The sequence below is a fragment of the Paramisgurnus dabryanus genome, chromosome 1, assembly GCF_030506205.2.
Source record: "Paramisgurnus dabryanus chromosome 1, PD_genome_1.1, whole genome shotgun sequence".
Classification (NCBI taxonomy): Eukaryota; Metazoa; Chordata; class Actinopteri; order Cypriniformes; family Cobitidae; genus Paramisgurnus; species Paramisgurnus dabryanus.
The window spans coordinates 62,335,619-62,352,269 of record NC_133337.1 but is presented as its reverse complement, the minus strand read 5'-3'; the positions used below and the strand labels follow the sequence as shown (position 1 = coordinate 62,352,269).

Genomic DNA, 16,651 nt, shown 5'->3' with positions numbered 1-16,651 from the left:
AACCCCAGCCGTGGCCGCAGCCAGCGCAACCCCAGCCGTGGCCGCAGCCAGCGCAACCCCAGCCTTGGCAGCCGCCAGCGCCACCCCAGCCATGTGCGCAGTCAGCGCAACCCCAGCCAGATTTTGCCATGTTCGGCCATGAACCTTCCAGAACTCTCCCCAAGTTTAGCCAGACTCCTTTCCCACCCTCCCACCCTGGACCACCTCCTCTGAACTTTTGTGTTCCCCCACCCCCCCTCCCTTGTTTGTTATTTTTATTGTCCCACCCCAATCCTGTTATTGTCATTTCCTGTTTGCCCCTGTTAGTATTTGTAATGTTCTCGTGGGTCATGTCTTGTATGCAGTCTGTTTTGTCCCGTGTTTAGTGTTCCCCTTGAGGGGCGTCTGGTAGCCGCTCTTTAAGGGGGGGCTACTGTCAGGATCCGTCTGAAATCATCTGTTTTATTACATCTAGTCTTTGTGTTCGGGGTCCTGGCAGTACCATGTTTTATGTGGGAAATGTGTGGTTTTTGTATTGGTTTATTCTGACCACACATTTCCCAGGTCTCGTCACTTTTTCCCCGATCCCTTACTTGTAATTATTTCCAGGTGTATGTAATTTACTTTCTCCCTATTTAAGAGTCCTTGTGTTTGTTGTCCAGTGCGCGTTTGTCTTGTTACCACTCCTGTCGTGTTTCAGAGTTTTCAGTTGTGAGTATTGAGTATATCTAGTCTAGTTTGTTATTTGTAGTTATGTTGGTTCATGTTTAGTTTTATGTTAGTTAGTGTAGTGTGATCCTGTCTTGTTTTACCCCCTCGTGGGTCTTTGTTTTTCCCGTTTTTGTGCAATAAATCCTTATTTATTTACGTCTGCATTTGGGTTCTTTTCTTGTCACATATCCTCACAGTTTCACATTCTGCTCATTTGCTTTAATATAATTTTTGGGGGATTAAATTTCCATAAAGTAATATTTGTTTCATACTGTCCATCCCTAATTCATTACAACATCCAGGTTGTAATCCATCCATCCAACCTGCTGTATATGATCAGTCTAATGGAGTGTAATGCTTTACCACTAGGTGGCCTTCTGTTCTCTGGGATGCCGTAAAGAAGATCTTTGAGAGGTTTGATGAGGAAAGATTCTCTGCAAAAATGTTCACCAAGAATTCTTCCAAGAACTTTAGAAAGATAATCTCCTCTAGACAACGTTTTCAAGGGATTTGCAATATATAGGTGCAATATATCTTCTCCTTTTCTTAGTCTTAAGATCTACATTCTTGTGCGCTTCATAAGTTACATGGTTTGGCACATCTGGACTCACGACATCTTGCACAACAAACAAAAATCCACGACTCTGTGTGTGACCAAACAGATGTTAGCCAGCTAACATAAACACAACACAGTCACGCACACAGGCCCAATACACAACCAACAAGGCAAACAATGACCTAGGACATTTATTATGGAGGCTATCACAATTAATTCCACATAAAAATGTGGGATTTTTTGTGTGTTGGATGAGGAAGCTGCTCTGTTTTTCCACTACATACTTCAGATTTCTGCTCCAGCGTGAACAGTCAGACGTAGCGGCGGTGACTTTGGAAAACATGCAGAGATGGAGTCCATGATGCGGATGTGATAACATCTCCATGTGTGAGGGCTGCAACCAAAGACGTCTTGATAATGTTTGAGATTTTAATGGAGAGATGCCTTCCTGTGCTCCAGCAGACTTCAAACTTTATCTCAGGGGACTCATTTTTACAAAGTCATACGCTTCACTTATTAAAGTCGCCATGAAACGGAAGTAGCGATTGCCTTATTTTCCCCGTGGTGACGTATATCCGAATGAAACGGCTTTTGAGATGAAATAAGGCAGGGCTGGATTTGAATTTGTCCATCGAGATCTGATTGGATCGTTTCAAGTTGGGTCGTGTTGCTAATTGCTAATCACTGCGATCTTCTCCCGGACCCCGCCCACCTGCCATACTTTTGACCGGAAGTGAAGAGAGATCGTTTTGAGGAGGGGAGGAGATTTGCATTTTTGATTAAAGATTATGAGCACACACGAATTTTTAAAAAATAATGAAGCTCACAGATAAGTCATTTGTTAATAATACCACACTATTAAAAATACATATATAGTTTTTCATTTCAATTTCATTGCGACTTTAAATAGAACCGAGCAAAGCCGTGCACATATGAAACAGATGCTTCGAAAAAGTTTAATTATATAGTAGAAGTGCTTTACATTTGTGGACAGTTATTATTGTTATATGAATGTTTTCTTATTAAATCAAATCATCATAAGGCATAAATATGTTTTACTGTATGTAGTGCCATCTGTTGCAGTAAGTCTAACTTACGAAATCCATTTACGGTAATTGTAAAAACCATAAAATCCTGTGAGAGTCTCAGCTATAGCATTCCAGCGTCCCTTAATTCCGTTGTCATGGCAACCACATCTCACCTTCTCCTCAAACTGTAACAAATTCATTCAGTGGAGAAATTTATGTTTGTGGGATCAAGAGGTGAAGTCCATTATCTTCCCAATCTGCTGACAAAAGAGCCTAAGGTGTTTATTTAAAGAGAAAAGCTTTAAATCCCCTCTCCGTTAGATTAGCCGTTCACCCTGGAAGTATTTTGGCCAGCACACGACAGCAACCTAGCAGCTCTCCATGGTGACGTTTGTCCCGTCTGTTGTACCCGGGCGGTGGGCAGAGAGAGAATCAGGGAATTTGGACTGTTTTCACAGCTGTTCCCCCCAGTTCTGTTTCTCTGTCCTCCTATAAATCTCTCCATACAGCAGCCCAAGATTCATTCAGAGCTCCACGCTGGATGTGCCAAGACAGGCAAGGAGTGAGAGCTTCTCTGAAAGGTCACTAATCTGGATCTGGATCTTTGGATGTGAGGAGGGGATGTGGCTCAAGTGTGGGGGGGGGCATTCCCATCCTGAGTAAGTTTGGGTTTAAGAGAAGAATTGTACAATCACTTGGTCACTTCATGTGTTTTCTCTGATCGGATAGCATAAAAGCGTCTTGACAAAACTGATATCAATCTGATCTTCTACTTCCGTGCAAAATTTAAATGCACTTATTCATTACTCCACCTCAATACGACGCAATGCGCCTTGCTGGGCATGAGCTGGAGCGCGCAGTACAGAGCAGCCGGAGAATGAGACAGCGCGATAAAACATACCTGTCAACCCTCCTGTTTTTCCCGGGATTCTCCCGTATTTTACCATTGTATCCTGCCATCATCCTGTTTAAATATTTCCTGTATTTCTCCCATATGTTTAGTCTTTCTAAAAAAAATCCCACTGGCCAGTCCCACTGTTTGATGTTTTCTACATTTACCTCTGGTAAAACAGACGGCAGTATATCTGTAACATATCACTTAAACAACACTCGCAAATAAAACAAAGAAGAAGAAAGGCTTCCCGAGTATGGCCTTGTCCCAAATGGCACACTCTGGACTTGTGGACTTCCTCAGAGTCCATACTTTGATGACATCATGTAGTGCAGACCTCATGGACCTTTGACGTGAGTCCACGAGGGTGCACCGGAGTCGTATTTTGGGACAGACTCGAGCGTCACGCCAGAAATAGGAAGAAAAGTTCCCAATCAGTGTGAACTCCTCCCTTCTGTCTTCTGATTGGTCTGATTGTTCTTTTGCAAGGACTTCTGGGTTGGTAAAGTGCGCAAAGCCTGCTGCAGTGCCGGCTTCCCCAAAGGCCGCATCATGGGTGCAAAGGGGGCGCTGATGAGCACACTTCGGACGGTAAAAAAAACAGATGAGTCATCCTACGGACTCATAGACTAAGCGAGCACGCGGAATTTAAGGCCATGAGACCAAAAGTCCGGGCCTTTGAGTGGAGGATGATGATGAGCCACGCACATTAGCGCGCACGTCCGCCCACGTACACAAATTCGCACATTTGGATTTGCGGGCTGATGCTTGTGCCGGTATGTGCATTCTTTTTTTAGAACTTTGGGTACATGAAAACACTGCTGTTTATGCTTTTCTACTTAACTCAGAAGGTGTTAAGGAAAGCATACAAACAATGAAACAAGATACACTGCAAAATATGACTTTTTTTGTATTTTTGTCTTGTTTTCAGTACAAATAACTAAATATTCTTGACTTAAGATGCATTTTCTTGATGAGCAAAATTACCTAAGAAAATAAGTCTAGTTTTAAGACAAAAATATACCATTTAAAAAAAAACTATGGTCCGATTAAACAATGTTGCATTTCCTTTGGTGTGTAAATGCACTGTTAGATGTCGCTGTAGATTTAGCAGTACATTACTGTAAAAATCCACAGTACTATACTGTATGTGTACATTACAGTACAGTACTGCAGTTCATAATGCATTCTGGGTAAATTTGTTTGAGCGGGAAAATTTTACAGTATATTTTGGTCTTGATGTAACCTTGCTGTAGCCATTGCTGTAATGTGCCAGGTGTACTTGCAATAATCAGAGAAAGTGCGCCAACGTCAAATCACACAGAGGGAGAGAGAGCACAACTCCTGGCTGCAGCTGAAGGAGGACGATTGATTTCTGGCAGTTCGGTAAGTTTGAAATATTTCTGTTTCATGAAAACTTAATTTTTAGTTTAAGAATGTTGTCAATAGTTTGTCACAATATTGTTTTAAACGTGCAATGAGAGAGAAAAACGGTCGCCAACAAAGTTTCAATCTCCCTCAGAAAGTAATCTTACACACAGATGTCTACCGCTGCTTTAACTCGCTTTACACCTTTATTAATGAATATAGGGTTGTTTTAACTAAATTATGAGGGTTTTGGTGAGTTTATATTGTGTTGAAAGTGTGGTGACAATGAAACTATTTTTAACGAAATGGACAAAGACAACCCGCCAGCGCGGTCTTGCGGTCCCAGCATAATGGTCGTTTATCTCGGCGTTTCATCCGTTCAGTTAGCGTCAGAGAAAAGTATTAAGTTCGACTGTTTGGCAAGGCTGACTCGTGGTTGTAAACAGTCAGGACTTGACACCCCGTACACAGCATAGTACCGAACTCCTCCACAGAAGTGAAAACAAGAAACCTCATATTTAACTGGATACATGCATCGAACTCATCGCAGCTTTAACTTCGACCAAATATCATTCAGACCTGGGCTCATCTTAATATCAGATGAACGAAAGGGATTGCCGCGCGTATTGTTGTTGTTATTATATTACGGTATATCATCAAAAGCAGAGAATATCTTCTCTAAAGCGTTTTACACGTCCAGTAAGTTGTCCAATACATTTTTATGGCATATTGTTTCCACCACTTCAGATGCATTACACGCTGTATATAAGTTTCCAAAACACATCAAATCAATGCACGAAAAGAGAATGGGCTCCGCATTTACGTACCTTTGTCTTCTCGTCTCTGTCATCTGATCATTCATCTCTGGATGTAAAATAGTCCATTATAACATCGTGTAGGAAACTGGCATCACCAGGATTGCTCAGATTTAGGCGATCATGTTTATCTTTAAAGTGAGCAGCTAGCTACTTGTTAAAAAACTTTGCGTGACATAGCGTGTTACACTGCAGCCGGTCCGGGTAAAACATTAAAGGGACAGTCTTTTTACCTTATCACTATAAATCGCTATTTTCTGCACTAAACGAGACATTTTCAGAGATTTTCTGTAGACAAGATGTTATAATTAAAAAAAGACTTATTTAGATATTTATATATAATATAACAACTAATATATATATATATATATATTTGTTTTACAACTGACTTAACACTTACAGTAATGTTTTATTTGTTAGCATAGCATGATATTAGATTTAAACACTTAATACATTTTTAAATCAATCACTTTGTCTCTGCACAATGAACATTATCAAATATTATTAATGTTGTAAAATATATTGTTCATTGTTAGTTCATATTAGCTAAGGCATTACCAAATGTTAAGGAATAAACTCTTATAGTAAAGTGTTACTAAATTTTCTTTTACCATTTCCTTCACAATGTCTATTTATTTCTATGGCTAACAGATTTTGTAACATTTGTCTTTTTTACAGTCTTACCATTGCTTGTAAGCTGGATTGGGTAAGATGGATCATCTTTAAAGGCACCAGGCAAGTACATGATGTACAGTTACAAGTCATGTATTTTTTCGACTGCAATATTAAATGCTTTCACGTCACATGCAAAATTACACAGGAATGTGGCTGACTTTTTATTTGTAGTTTACATGAGTGTCCTTGCACTTTTATAGGAGTTAAGGCAGATGTGGAGGCACAACGGGTGATACCAGACACACACCAAGCACATTATGTTTGGTAAGTTTGCACTTTACCACTACAGCCACTTTACCACTACAGTTTCTTTAAATACCCATGTATACACTCATTCACTCATTCACACACAACAGTGTAACACGACCATACACAACATGTACACAATTGTCTTAGTTTGCCATGTAGAAATATACAAACAGAAATATTCAGACTTTGGTTATAAGAAATTTAATTTAATAATTGTATTTATTTAGCAGAGGTGTCCCTGGACTTTATTGACAAAAGATTTTGTTTTCAGAATAAAAAGTTGTGTCCAAATCAGTAACAATTGTACTTTCTGTTCAGGACATTCAATCATGACATGATCCAGGTGGATGCTGTCCATTGAGGAAAGAGTTTGTTCAGCGGTAAGTGAATCTTCTGTATTTTAATGTAATTAGGTGTGGAACAGTAGAATAAGAGCAAAAGGTTTCAGAATAGGAGTAAATTCAAGGCTGAGTTTAATTTTTTAAGAATCTTTTTCTATCTTATATTTGTTGACTTAATGTTTATGATATTTCTAACAGGTTTCTGGATAGAATTAATTCCAAAGATGGGAAAAAGTGCACATCCAGACAAGGAGCAAGCAAAAAGACAAGGAACTTGGTGCAGAGAAAAGCTGTGGCCATTAACCCCTGTGAACAGCTTCATGCAGTCCCTGATTGAGTTCGAATGGACGACTTCAAAGTAAAGGCCACTGTGGTCTGTCTGCCACAGTTTAATTTTTAATTTATTTTTAGTGTTCAATGAAATTCAAGTAGAATATTTAAAACTATGGGCCAGTGTTGTTTTTACCACGGTGAAATGTTACCTTTTAGTCGATGATGGACTTTAAACTGAAAACTTCAAACTATGGAACAGTGTTCTATTTGCCAGAGTTAAATATGTTACAGCAGGGGTCTCCAAACTTGTTTATACTTGTTGATTTTATTTTATGTTACTTGATTATATGTTTATTATTGTTTAAAATCTTGTTTTAAATATGTTTGTTTCAATTAAATGTTTTTTTTAATAAAATTTTGATACAAACATTGCTTGGATTGCCTTTTAATTCATTATGTTTTAATTTAGCATTTTTACCATATTAATAACTATAGATTTAAACCTAAATCTCTAGCTATTTTATATAATATTATTGTATTAACTGTAATAAGTAATAAATAGTATTTATGGGTCAATATAGACATTACAGTAAATTACTGTAAAAATAGACTACTGTAATAAAATATTGTAAAATTACAGTACAGTACTGCTTTGTAACTATACAGTACTAGTTTGTGTACTGTAAAATGGTATTACAGTACAGTACTGTAAAACCAAAATACAGTAACTTACTGGCAACCGTGCTGCCAGTACCGTACTGTAAAAATACAGGGAAATCGTTAACAGTGTGTGTATTAGTACAGGATATGCAAAAGATACAAATCCCAAAGAGTTATCGTCTCTAATGTAAATCTCTTTGCTTGGACTACAACAAACACACGAATTGTAAGCAAAAGTTTACTTCCTGAGGTTGGTGATGTGGACAAGAGTGACATTATCAAAAATCCTTCTGCTTTGTCTCACAGCCTATAAATTAACTCCTGTTAGCATTGCATTGTGAGCGAATCTTTCCAACATGGTAAGGAGCTTCATGTTTCTGGCTGATGTCAGAGGTATTTCTTTAAAGATTTTTGTGATTGTTGCGGGCAAAAATCCTTGATCTTGCGGCACGTTTTCTTAAAAAATGTGATGGAATATGCGGCATATTTATGCCAGTGGTTCTCAAACTGGAGTCCGCGAGATGGTGCCAGGGGGGCCCCAGTTTTATACAATTTTACAAAATACATTTATTTATCATAAATTCTGTGTAATTCAACCTCAGAAAAATAAGGCTACTAGGCAACAGCACTACGTTGTATCATTTAATGTGTTTTGTTTTATTAAAAATATAAGTTTTAGAGTATTTTATGGCATATTTTTCTTTGGGGGGCCGCAATGATATGCAGCATAAACAAGGGGGGCCGCGAAGGGATGCTTTGTAAACAAGGGGGGACGCTGAAAAAGTTTTATGCAATTAAATTGCGGGATCTTGCAAAAACTGTGGGAACTTCGGGTTTTCAGCTTTTGCAGCTTTACAATGATGTTCAGGTCACATAATCACGTCACTTCATGACATTCCCATAGCAACAGGGGACATGACTGCGCTTATGTGAGGTAAATGCAATTTTTTTTACTTTTGGCGAAGATATATGTGATTTGAAAATGCAGGGATTATGAAATCATGCAAGTCCCACATATTTTGCCCACGGAAATCTGCAATTTGTGCTGCGAAAGTGCGGCGTATTTGAAAAAATGCGTCCCCTGCATAAATATGCAGACTTTGGCTGATTATGCATTAAATCATGCGACCACATAATCACGTTAAAGCAAAACTGTTTAAGCAAAAAAATCTGCCAATGGGGTAAGACATTTTTTCTTGAAATAAGTGTTTAAGAAAGTAAACTTATTTTATTAAAAAAGATTTTTTTGCTTGTTTTAGGCACAAATTCGGTTTTGGGAAATTGCACATATTTTCAAATCCCAATGTTGACTGACTGATAGGAGCTTTTCCGGGAAAAGCACTTCACAAAACGCTCTCTCAACATTTTATTTCTTTGTTTAATATAATCGAGTTTGTCATTGAACTATTTTATTGGTTCTTAGTCTGAGCATCTTGAAAACGTTTTGGAGGCCATTTACACCTGGTCTTTTTACGATCGGATAGCTTTCCAATCAGAGAAAACCCATGAAGTTAAAAACGGTGCGCAGCGTTTTGCTACGGTTTCCGGGTTGAACAACATGTTCCCTGGATACGGTGTGCACAGATGTGCAACAGGGTTTGAGACACGTTTTCTATTGTTTGGTGGGTGTGCAGAACTGTAGACCAATCAGCAGAAACATGTAAATAAACCACGCGGGACTAAGAGACAGCTCGCACAATGGGTTCAAGTTGGAATGTTCTCTTTCATTCTGGACGGTAAGGGCAGTGAGGCTCCGAAAAATTTAAAAAAGAACACAAAGCATGGCCGTAGATGCAACTCTTGTGTCATCACAACAGGGAGTTCAACACATCACTGTTTCTGTTTAATAAATGTTGTGCAACGTTTTGTCGGGGCTGAACGCAGCCCATGTGTAAAAAAGCCCTAAGGCATTTCTTAACAATTAATTAAGGAATAATAGATATCAATATTGAATGGGTCACACTTTATTTTACAGTATCACTGTTACAGTGTAATTATACATTTAAGTACTAAGTAATAATCATTAACAACATGTACTTACTGTAGGGTTGGGGTTAGGATTAGGGTTTGGTTTAGGGTTAGGGTTAGTTGCATGTAATTATGCACAATTAACTGTTATTACTATAATAATTACATGTAACATGTGTAACAAAGACACCGTAAAATAAAGTGTTACCACTGAATGCTATAAAGAGTTGACAAACACTGCAGACCAATGCATAAAATATTTGATTATCTATATTCCTTTAACCTACTAAGACCTGAGCTTTGGTTTGTCTTTTATTCAGATTTATTCAAGCTATTTTGGGGTTAGGAAGAACCAATAAATATAATAACCAAATATTTCCGCATTTGTGTACAACAGGTTCCACTTACACAGAATTAAGTGTTATGGTGCAAACATCAAAAAGTGATCATGTCCACGTATGTGGACACACTAGATCTTAGGAGTTTAAATAAATAATGTTAAACAGCCCTACAAAGTAATAACGTACATTATTTTTTGTCTTTCTAAATGTACTATTTACTTTCTTATTACACTTTCAGAATAGTTGGAGAAAGTTTTGTCGTCATATTCTTGACAACTGATCATGTGCACATTGTTCCAAGTATTAAGAAATGTTAGTTGACATATGGAATTATGAAGTTGTAGTTGAATGTGGAAAACCATTCACCAATGAACAGTTCACAATAAAATCTGAAACATGCATTAAAAAAGAGATCAAGATGATCCTAACAGATGAAAAAAATTGAAAAAAATGAAAGATATATCTTTAAAAAACATAAGAACATGCTCTTTCTGTATTAAATGAGTAAACCAGAGAGAGAGAGAGAGAGAGAGAGAGAGAGAGAGAGAGAGAGAGAGAGAGAGAGAGAGAGAGAGAGAGAGAGAGAGAGAGATGGAATGTGTTCTCATGAGTCACATAAGTATCCAGCATGATGCATTTCCACTCTTAACACACACATACAGTAGAGACTCGGGCCAACTTCAGTTATTTGCATTCCAGTTGAAGTGTCATCAGAAGACAATAATGACTACATTATATCTGATGAATCTTCAGTCAGTACAGGCGAGAAATAATAACACAGATCTGTGCCTGTTGGTTCTGTCCCAGAGGTGATTCAAGACTGTGGAGACTTTTAGGAGCCTTTAAATATGCATGCAATGCATTTCATATTAGTCCTCATTATTCCCTGGAATACTCGATCATGTGGGATCAGTTTCAGTAGTGTGTGGTCAAATATTTATATAATGTCTATTAAACTTTATTTTTGAACATTGTTTGATAATCTAGAGCCTATAGTAGATAATCCACTAGCATATTGTCATAACAGTGACACATTGCTGCTGGGAAGCTCAGATAAGAAAACATTACTAGGAAGACTAGTTAGAGACAAAAAGTGGTGGATGAAAACGTAACTTACAACACAGTAACACGTTACATTTGTAGCTAACGAGGTGACAGAAAAAGGCCAAAAATGATTCTAGAGGGACTCATGAAACTCAAATTTTACTGAAGTATTTTAGTAAGCAGTGTTTGAATTATATTAAAGATTAGGGAGGGTTCCCTACATAAGGCCGTGTGAAGTTGTTTAACACTTTTGGGTCCTTTTGAAGCTTAAAGAGATGGTCACCATCCACTCCCATAGCACCAGAAAACCCAAAACAACAGCATCTGCATTTGGGTTGTAAAGAACGAATTAAGACATTGGGAGTTCAAATGGCAATAGGGTCAGTAAATAAATGACAAAGTTTACTTTTTCCTCTAAGATTAGCTAACAGAACTTGATTTGTTTATGGGCAAAAGAAAAAAAGACAGATCTCTGTTCATCAGTGATCATCTCATACGCCCAATGTATCACTTTCACTCTGTAATAGAAGTGGACTCAAACTCAAGGCTGTCGGCTCAATCTCATGCTGTGTTATCGAGCTGACCGTAGCGGTTTGTTCCAGAAATGTGGCGCAGAGGTCAACACTTCTTCCCTGTTGTAATAGACAGACTGCAGGAAACACAGTGTCCCTGAAGACCACATGGGTTGAGCCAGGCCTGCTGTCGTCCACATGTCAGAACCTTGCATGTGTTTTCTGTCATTAATTAGTTGGGATGATTGCTATATGCCGTCACCAGATAAGCACAAATGATTATGTAAGATGTCCGTCATAGCAGGCAGTGCAACCGGATGTCTGCCAACATAAAGTATGTGCAGGAATTTAAATGACCTTTGACCCCCGCCACGGCTCTCCAAACACATCACTGACACGTGTGAACATGGACGAATGGCTGATGGCTATGTTGTTGGTGTCATTGTTTGCATTCCATCCTCTGGATTGGAGGTTTATTACATGAGATAAGTGCTAGAAACCCCCCACAAGCTGCTTAAACTTTTTTAGAGAATTTCTTTAGAGAAAACACTTGCTCTGTGTAAATGTGCGCCAAATGTTTCTGATGGTTGTTGTCATTATGGTGTCACAAGCAAGGGCGTAGGAACCGGGGGGGACGTGTCCCCTCCAATATTGGAGACAGTTTCATTTGTCCCCCCCAAAAATTATTTGAAAAATATTTGATTTTAAAATCTTTAACTCGCATGCTTTTATTTTGAAAGCGCAACACAGCGTCTTTTCACCGGCCCGCCCCACCCCCTCAACGGCTAGTGGGGTCTAAAGCTGGCGACAGGTCGTCTGAGGTTAAGAGACAGCAGCAGCTCAGTTTAAATGATTCTTTCTACTGGGGAAGAAAGAAAGAAAGGAAATGTGAGTTGGTATAAATTTTGTCCAGGAGGATAATTATATTTTATGTCTAACGTAAGCCATGGATAAGTTATTCGTCAATTGCAAAATTTTTAAATTCACTTTTCATAAAGACGACGTGTATTCCTCTTGCTAAGCGGGATTTGATCAAAGCCTGGAGTGGAGCGAAAGCACGTTCTTCTCTCCACTGTAAGCGTTCTGTAATCACTTCGCTCCGGGTTTTCAGACTGTAGTGTGTTAAGCTGGTAAAATTGGTGTCTTTGCACTGTATGCCCAGGGATTTGTCCCGTTACATGACCACTCGCGTCCCGTTTTTAACTGATACGCTGATCTAATCAGTCACTGGTACATGTTTGTTAAACTTCATGTGGCGTCACAAGACCCTAGAGGCAGATGACATCAAAGGAGACTGCTATCGAAATGCTTTTACGGTACTTTGATGTCATCCGCCTGTCGGTTCCAGCACCGCTGCCCGAAGTCGAACCCGCAGCATAAGCAGCAGTGCTGCTGATCACGGCACATGATAATGATCACCGACACCTGTCATCCAATCACAGACCCCGTCCTGTCGAGTGTACATTACAGGGGTGATATACGATTTCATATTTTCTTTTTATAAAGTGGGTAATTTACTGTAGCTGTTTCGCCTCAATCTGAAATGCCCCAAAAGCATTTCCAACTTTGCTTGAACATTCTCTTGCGTGAGTCACAGCCTGTACGCGTGTTTTAAATAGCAAAATCTATGTAAGATGTTTTTTTAGTCACCAAAATTAACATGAAGGGGATAACGTTTTTTTTAACCCTTAGTGCAGGAGTCACAAGTTTGTTTTAGACATATAGTAAAGGGAATGGTTCAATTAAAGGACTGTGTTAAAAGTAAAGCTGTAAATTAACAAACTATTAATAAACCTACCATATGTTGTAAGCATAAAAGTTATAAATTAGGAGATTAACTATCATTTTGACAAATGGCTTAAAACAATACAATGTATATTCACACAAAACCATACTTGCACTGCTGCTGTAGCCCACCTTTGGTCCTGTATTTAATAGTGACAGTTGGCAATATATGCCACATGAGACTTCAATATTGCATTAATAGCAAAAAAGTGCTAGCTTGCTATTAATCAAAATAAAAAAAAATATAAACATGCACTGAAAGTGTATTTACTGAAGTAAATACTGAAGTATATTTCAGAGATTAAAAATGGCATTTAAAATATGCAAACTGACAATTTTAAAGCAGTTTAAAACATCTCTCCTTAAAATGCTATTGGTCTCACCTATTTACATAAAGTGTCAGTTCACAAGACTTTTTTAAGATGTCAAATCTTTTGTGTCCCCAGAGAACATATGTGAAGTTCTAGCTCAAAATACCATATAGATAATTTGTCATGTTAAAATTGCCACGTTGTGATTTTTTTTCACTTTAACCCATGCCTTAGACTTATTGATATTAAGCTGATGTTGTGATTCAACATCTAACTAGTAACGCTACACTCTTGCTAGGTAAACGTTGTTACTATTAACCTTACTAGCCAACGAAGGCTGGCGAAAATATGGCAGACTTTCCAGTAATGTAATGGAGAAAAGCGATTTGACACTAAAAACAGTATTTAGGATGATGATTGTAAAAGAACATGATGAGTTAGTCTGTCTGTGTGTTTTTTGCTTGTTCATGACATTCCCATCAGGATTTTTCTATACCTTGTCCATTTCCACTACTTTCATATTAGAGATAAGATGAAGTTCAGCTGGAAACTAACAGTGGTGACACTGGTGAGGGTGATGCAGGGAGAGCTATAGCACTGAGCTCCAGGTAGGTGTTATATGAAGGGTGAGGTGATTTTAGATTGTTGATCATGAAAGGAAAGTTTGAACATGATTAGAAGTGAACACGTTAATTATATCATTTTAGTAGAATAAAGTATGTCTGTGAATGTTTTGCAGTGTATGACATATTTCTGTTCAAATCATTAACGGATCTGTCAGGTTTCCGATATGTGTCCCCCCCAATGTTAAACTCATTCCTACGCCCCTGGTCACAAGTATCAAATATACAGCTCAGTCAGTAAGCAAATGTATTAAAGTCGAGAACATCTGCTGAAGGTCATTTAAAAATGCCAGGGTTTCCATAGAATTTTCCAGGGGAATGTGAGTAGTTGTCAGGGTGGTTGCCAGGGTACTGTGAGTGGTTGCTAGAATGTTGTGAGTAGGTGTCAGGGTTGTTGTCAGGGTGTTATAAGAGGTTGCCACGGTGGTTGCCAGGATTTTGTGAGTGGATGTCAGGGATGTTGTCAGGGTGTTATAAGAGGTTGCCAGGGTGGTTGCCAGGATGTTGTGAGTGGATGTCAGGGTTGTTGTTGGGGTGTTATAAGTGATTACCAGGATGTTGTAAGTGGTTGCTAGGGTGTTGTAAAATGGTTGACAGGGTATTGTAAGTGGTTGCCAGGATGTTGTGAGTAGTTGTTAGGGTTGTTGTCAGAGTGTTATAAAAGGTTGCAAAGATGTTGTAATTTGTTGTCAGGGTGCTTGTCAGGGTGTTGTGAGTAGTTGTCAGGGTGGTTGTCAGGATGCTGTGAGTGGTTGCCAGGGTGTTGTGAGTGGTTGCCAGGATGTTGTAATTAGATGTCAGGGTTGTTGTCAGGGTGGTCTAAGAGGTTACCAAGGTGGTTGCCCGGGATGTTGTGAGTAGTTATCAGGGTGTAGTGAATGGTTGCCAGGGCATTAAAAGTGGATGTCAGGGTTGTTGTCAGGGTGGTCTAAGAGGTTGCCAGGATATTGTGAGTAGTTATCAGGTTGTTGTGAGTAGATGTCAGGGTAGTGTGAGTGATTGCCAGGATGTTGTGAGTAGTTAAAAGAGTGTTGTGAGTAGTTATCAGGGTGTTGTGAGTAGATGTCAGGGTGTTATAAGAGGTTACCATAGTGGTTGCCAGAATGTTGTGAATGGATTCCAGGGTTGTTGTCAGGGTGGTCTTAGAGGTTGCCAAGGTGGCTGCCAAGGACGTTGTGAGTAGTTATCAGGGTGTTGTGAGTAGATGTCATGGTGGTGTGAGTGGTTGCCAGGGTGTTGTGAGTGGTTATCAGGGTGCTGTGAGTAGTTATCAGGGTGTTGTGAGTAGATGTCAGGGTGGTGTGAGTGGTTGCCAGAATGTTGTCAGGGTGTTGTAAAATGGCTGGCAGGGGTTGTTGGCAGGGGGTTATTAGAGGTTGCCATGGTGTTTGCCAGAATGTTGTGAGTAGTTGTTAGGGTGGTTGCCATGATGTTGTGAATAGTTAACATGTTGTTGTGAGTAGTTATCAGGGTGTTGTAAGTGGTTGCCAGGGTGTTGTGATTGGTTGCCAGGATGTTGTGAGTGGATGTCAGGGTTGTTGTCAGGGTGGTCTAAGAGGTTATCATAATAGTTGCCAGGATGCCATGTTGTAGTTGCTAAAGAGTTCTAAATGTTCTAGTTCTGGGATGTTCTTGATAGTTGCTAACTGGCCCAAGTCAACAGTGGACATTGTCCCAGCCATCTGTGATATTCTGCTCTGCTCAATTTCTCTTCCACTTTAAGCCTATGGGATTCTCATAGTATCTCATAGTACTCATTATATTATCATATTATTGACTCGTAAAATCACATCTATCCTCAACAAGCCATTTGATCTGAGACTCATTCATGTCTGTAGCAGTATATTGCAGTATACTGTACATGTATATAATTGTGTACACACATACAGAATTATATGCCTGAAATCATTATCATCAATGCTGAAATATTACTGGGAGGATCTATCTGGCCCTGAAGCACACATATTGGCAATTCCAAAAACGTAATGGTTTTTATACTTTACAAACTGTATATTCTATTCCCCAAACCAAACCCAGTCCCTAACCCCAACCATCACAAATACCTGTTGGCAGTCTTTCATTTATAAAAAAGTCCCATTAAGTATGTTTTTAAGCCGTTCAGTTTACGGGGAAACAAGAAACCATGTTATTAACAATTATAAACAATTATACACTTTTCATGTCCTGGTAAACCACATAAAACCCTAACCCTAACCCCCCCCCCCCCCCACACACACACACACACTTCAAGCTCAGCAGGTCTCAAATAAGGCACAAACTCTTACCTTTCTTTGATTTAGCACCAATCTTTAGTTTGGAAGGCCATGCAATTTGGGTATTTGTCTCCTCCATGACCTGTGGGGGAAAATCAGATATATTACATTTCTATAAAAAAGTTAACTATATGATGTTAGTGAAGGGGTCCTAAATCAAAAATACTGAAATTAGATTTACAATCATTGTTCATTCTCTCAATAACCCATTAAGAATTGAACAGACCAGTGTTGATACTGGATAAAC

General features: G+C 38.9%; 1 protein-coding gene and 1 long non-coding RNA gene across 4 annotated transcripts in view; one reads left to right on the top strand and one right to left on the bottom strand.

The window, feature by feature from the left end:
• bicc1b (BicC family RNA binding protein 1b) overlaps positions 1–16,651 on the bottom strand; it is a 112,221-nt gene that overhangs the window by 49,535 nt on the left and 46,035 nt on the right. For 2 of the 3 annotated variants that reach the window (XM_065242775.2, XM_065242773.2), the window contains exon 3: positions 16,417–16,486. In XM_065242775.2, coding sequence (XP_065098847.1) covers positions 16,417–16,486 — 70 coding nt within the window. Of the gene's footprint in view, positions 1–5,361; positions 5,499–16,416; positions 16,487–16,651 lie in introns of those variants that run through there. The other variant, XM_065242776.1, reaches the window with a different exon arrangement.
• On the top strand, positions 4,259–7,631 carry LOC135720574 (uncharacterized). The gene is made up of 5 exons (XR_010521305.2): positions 4,259–4,552; positions 6,028–6,084; positions 6,225–6,288; positions 6,592–6,653; positions 6,813–7,631. It is a non-coding gene; the product is annotated as an uncharacterized lncRNA (long non-coding RNA).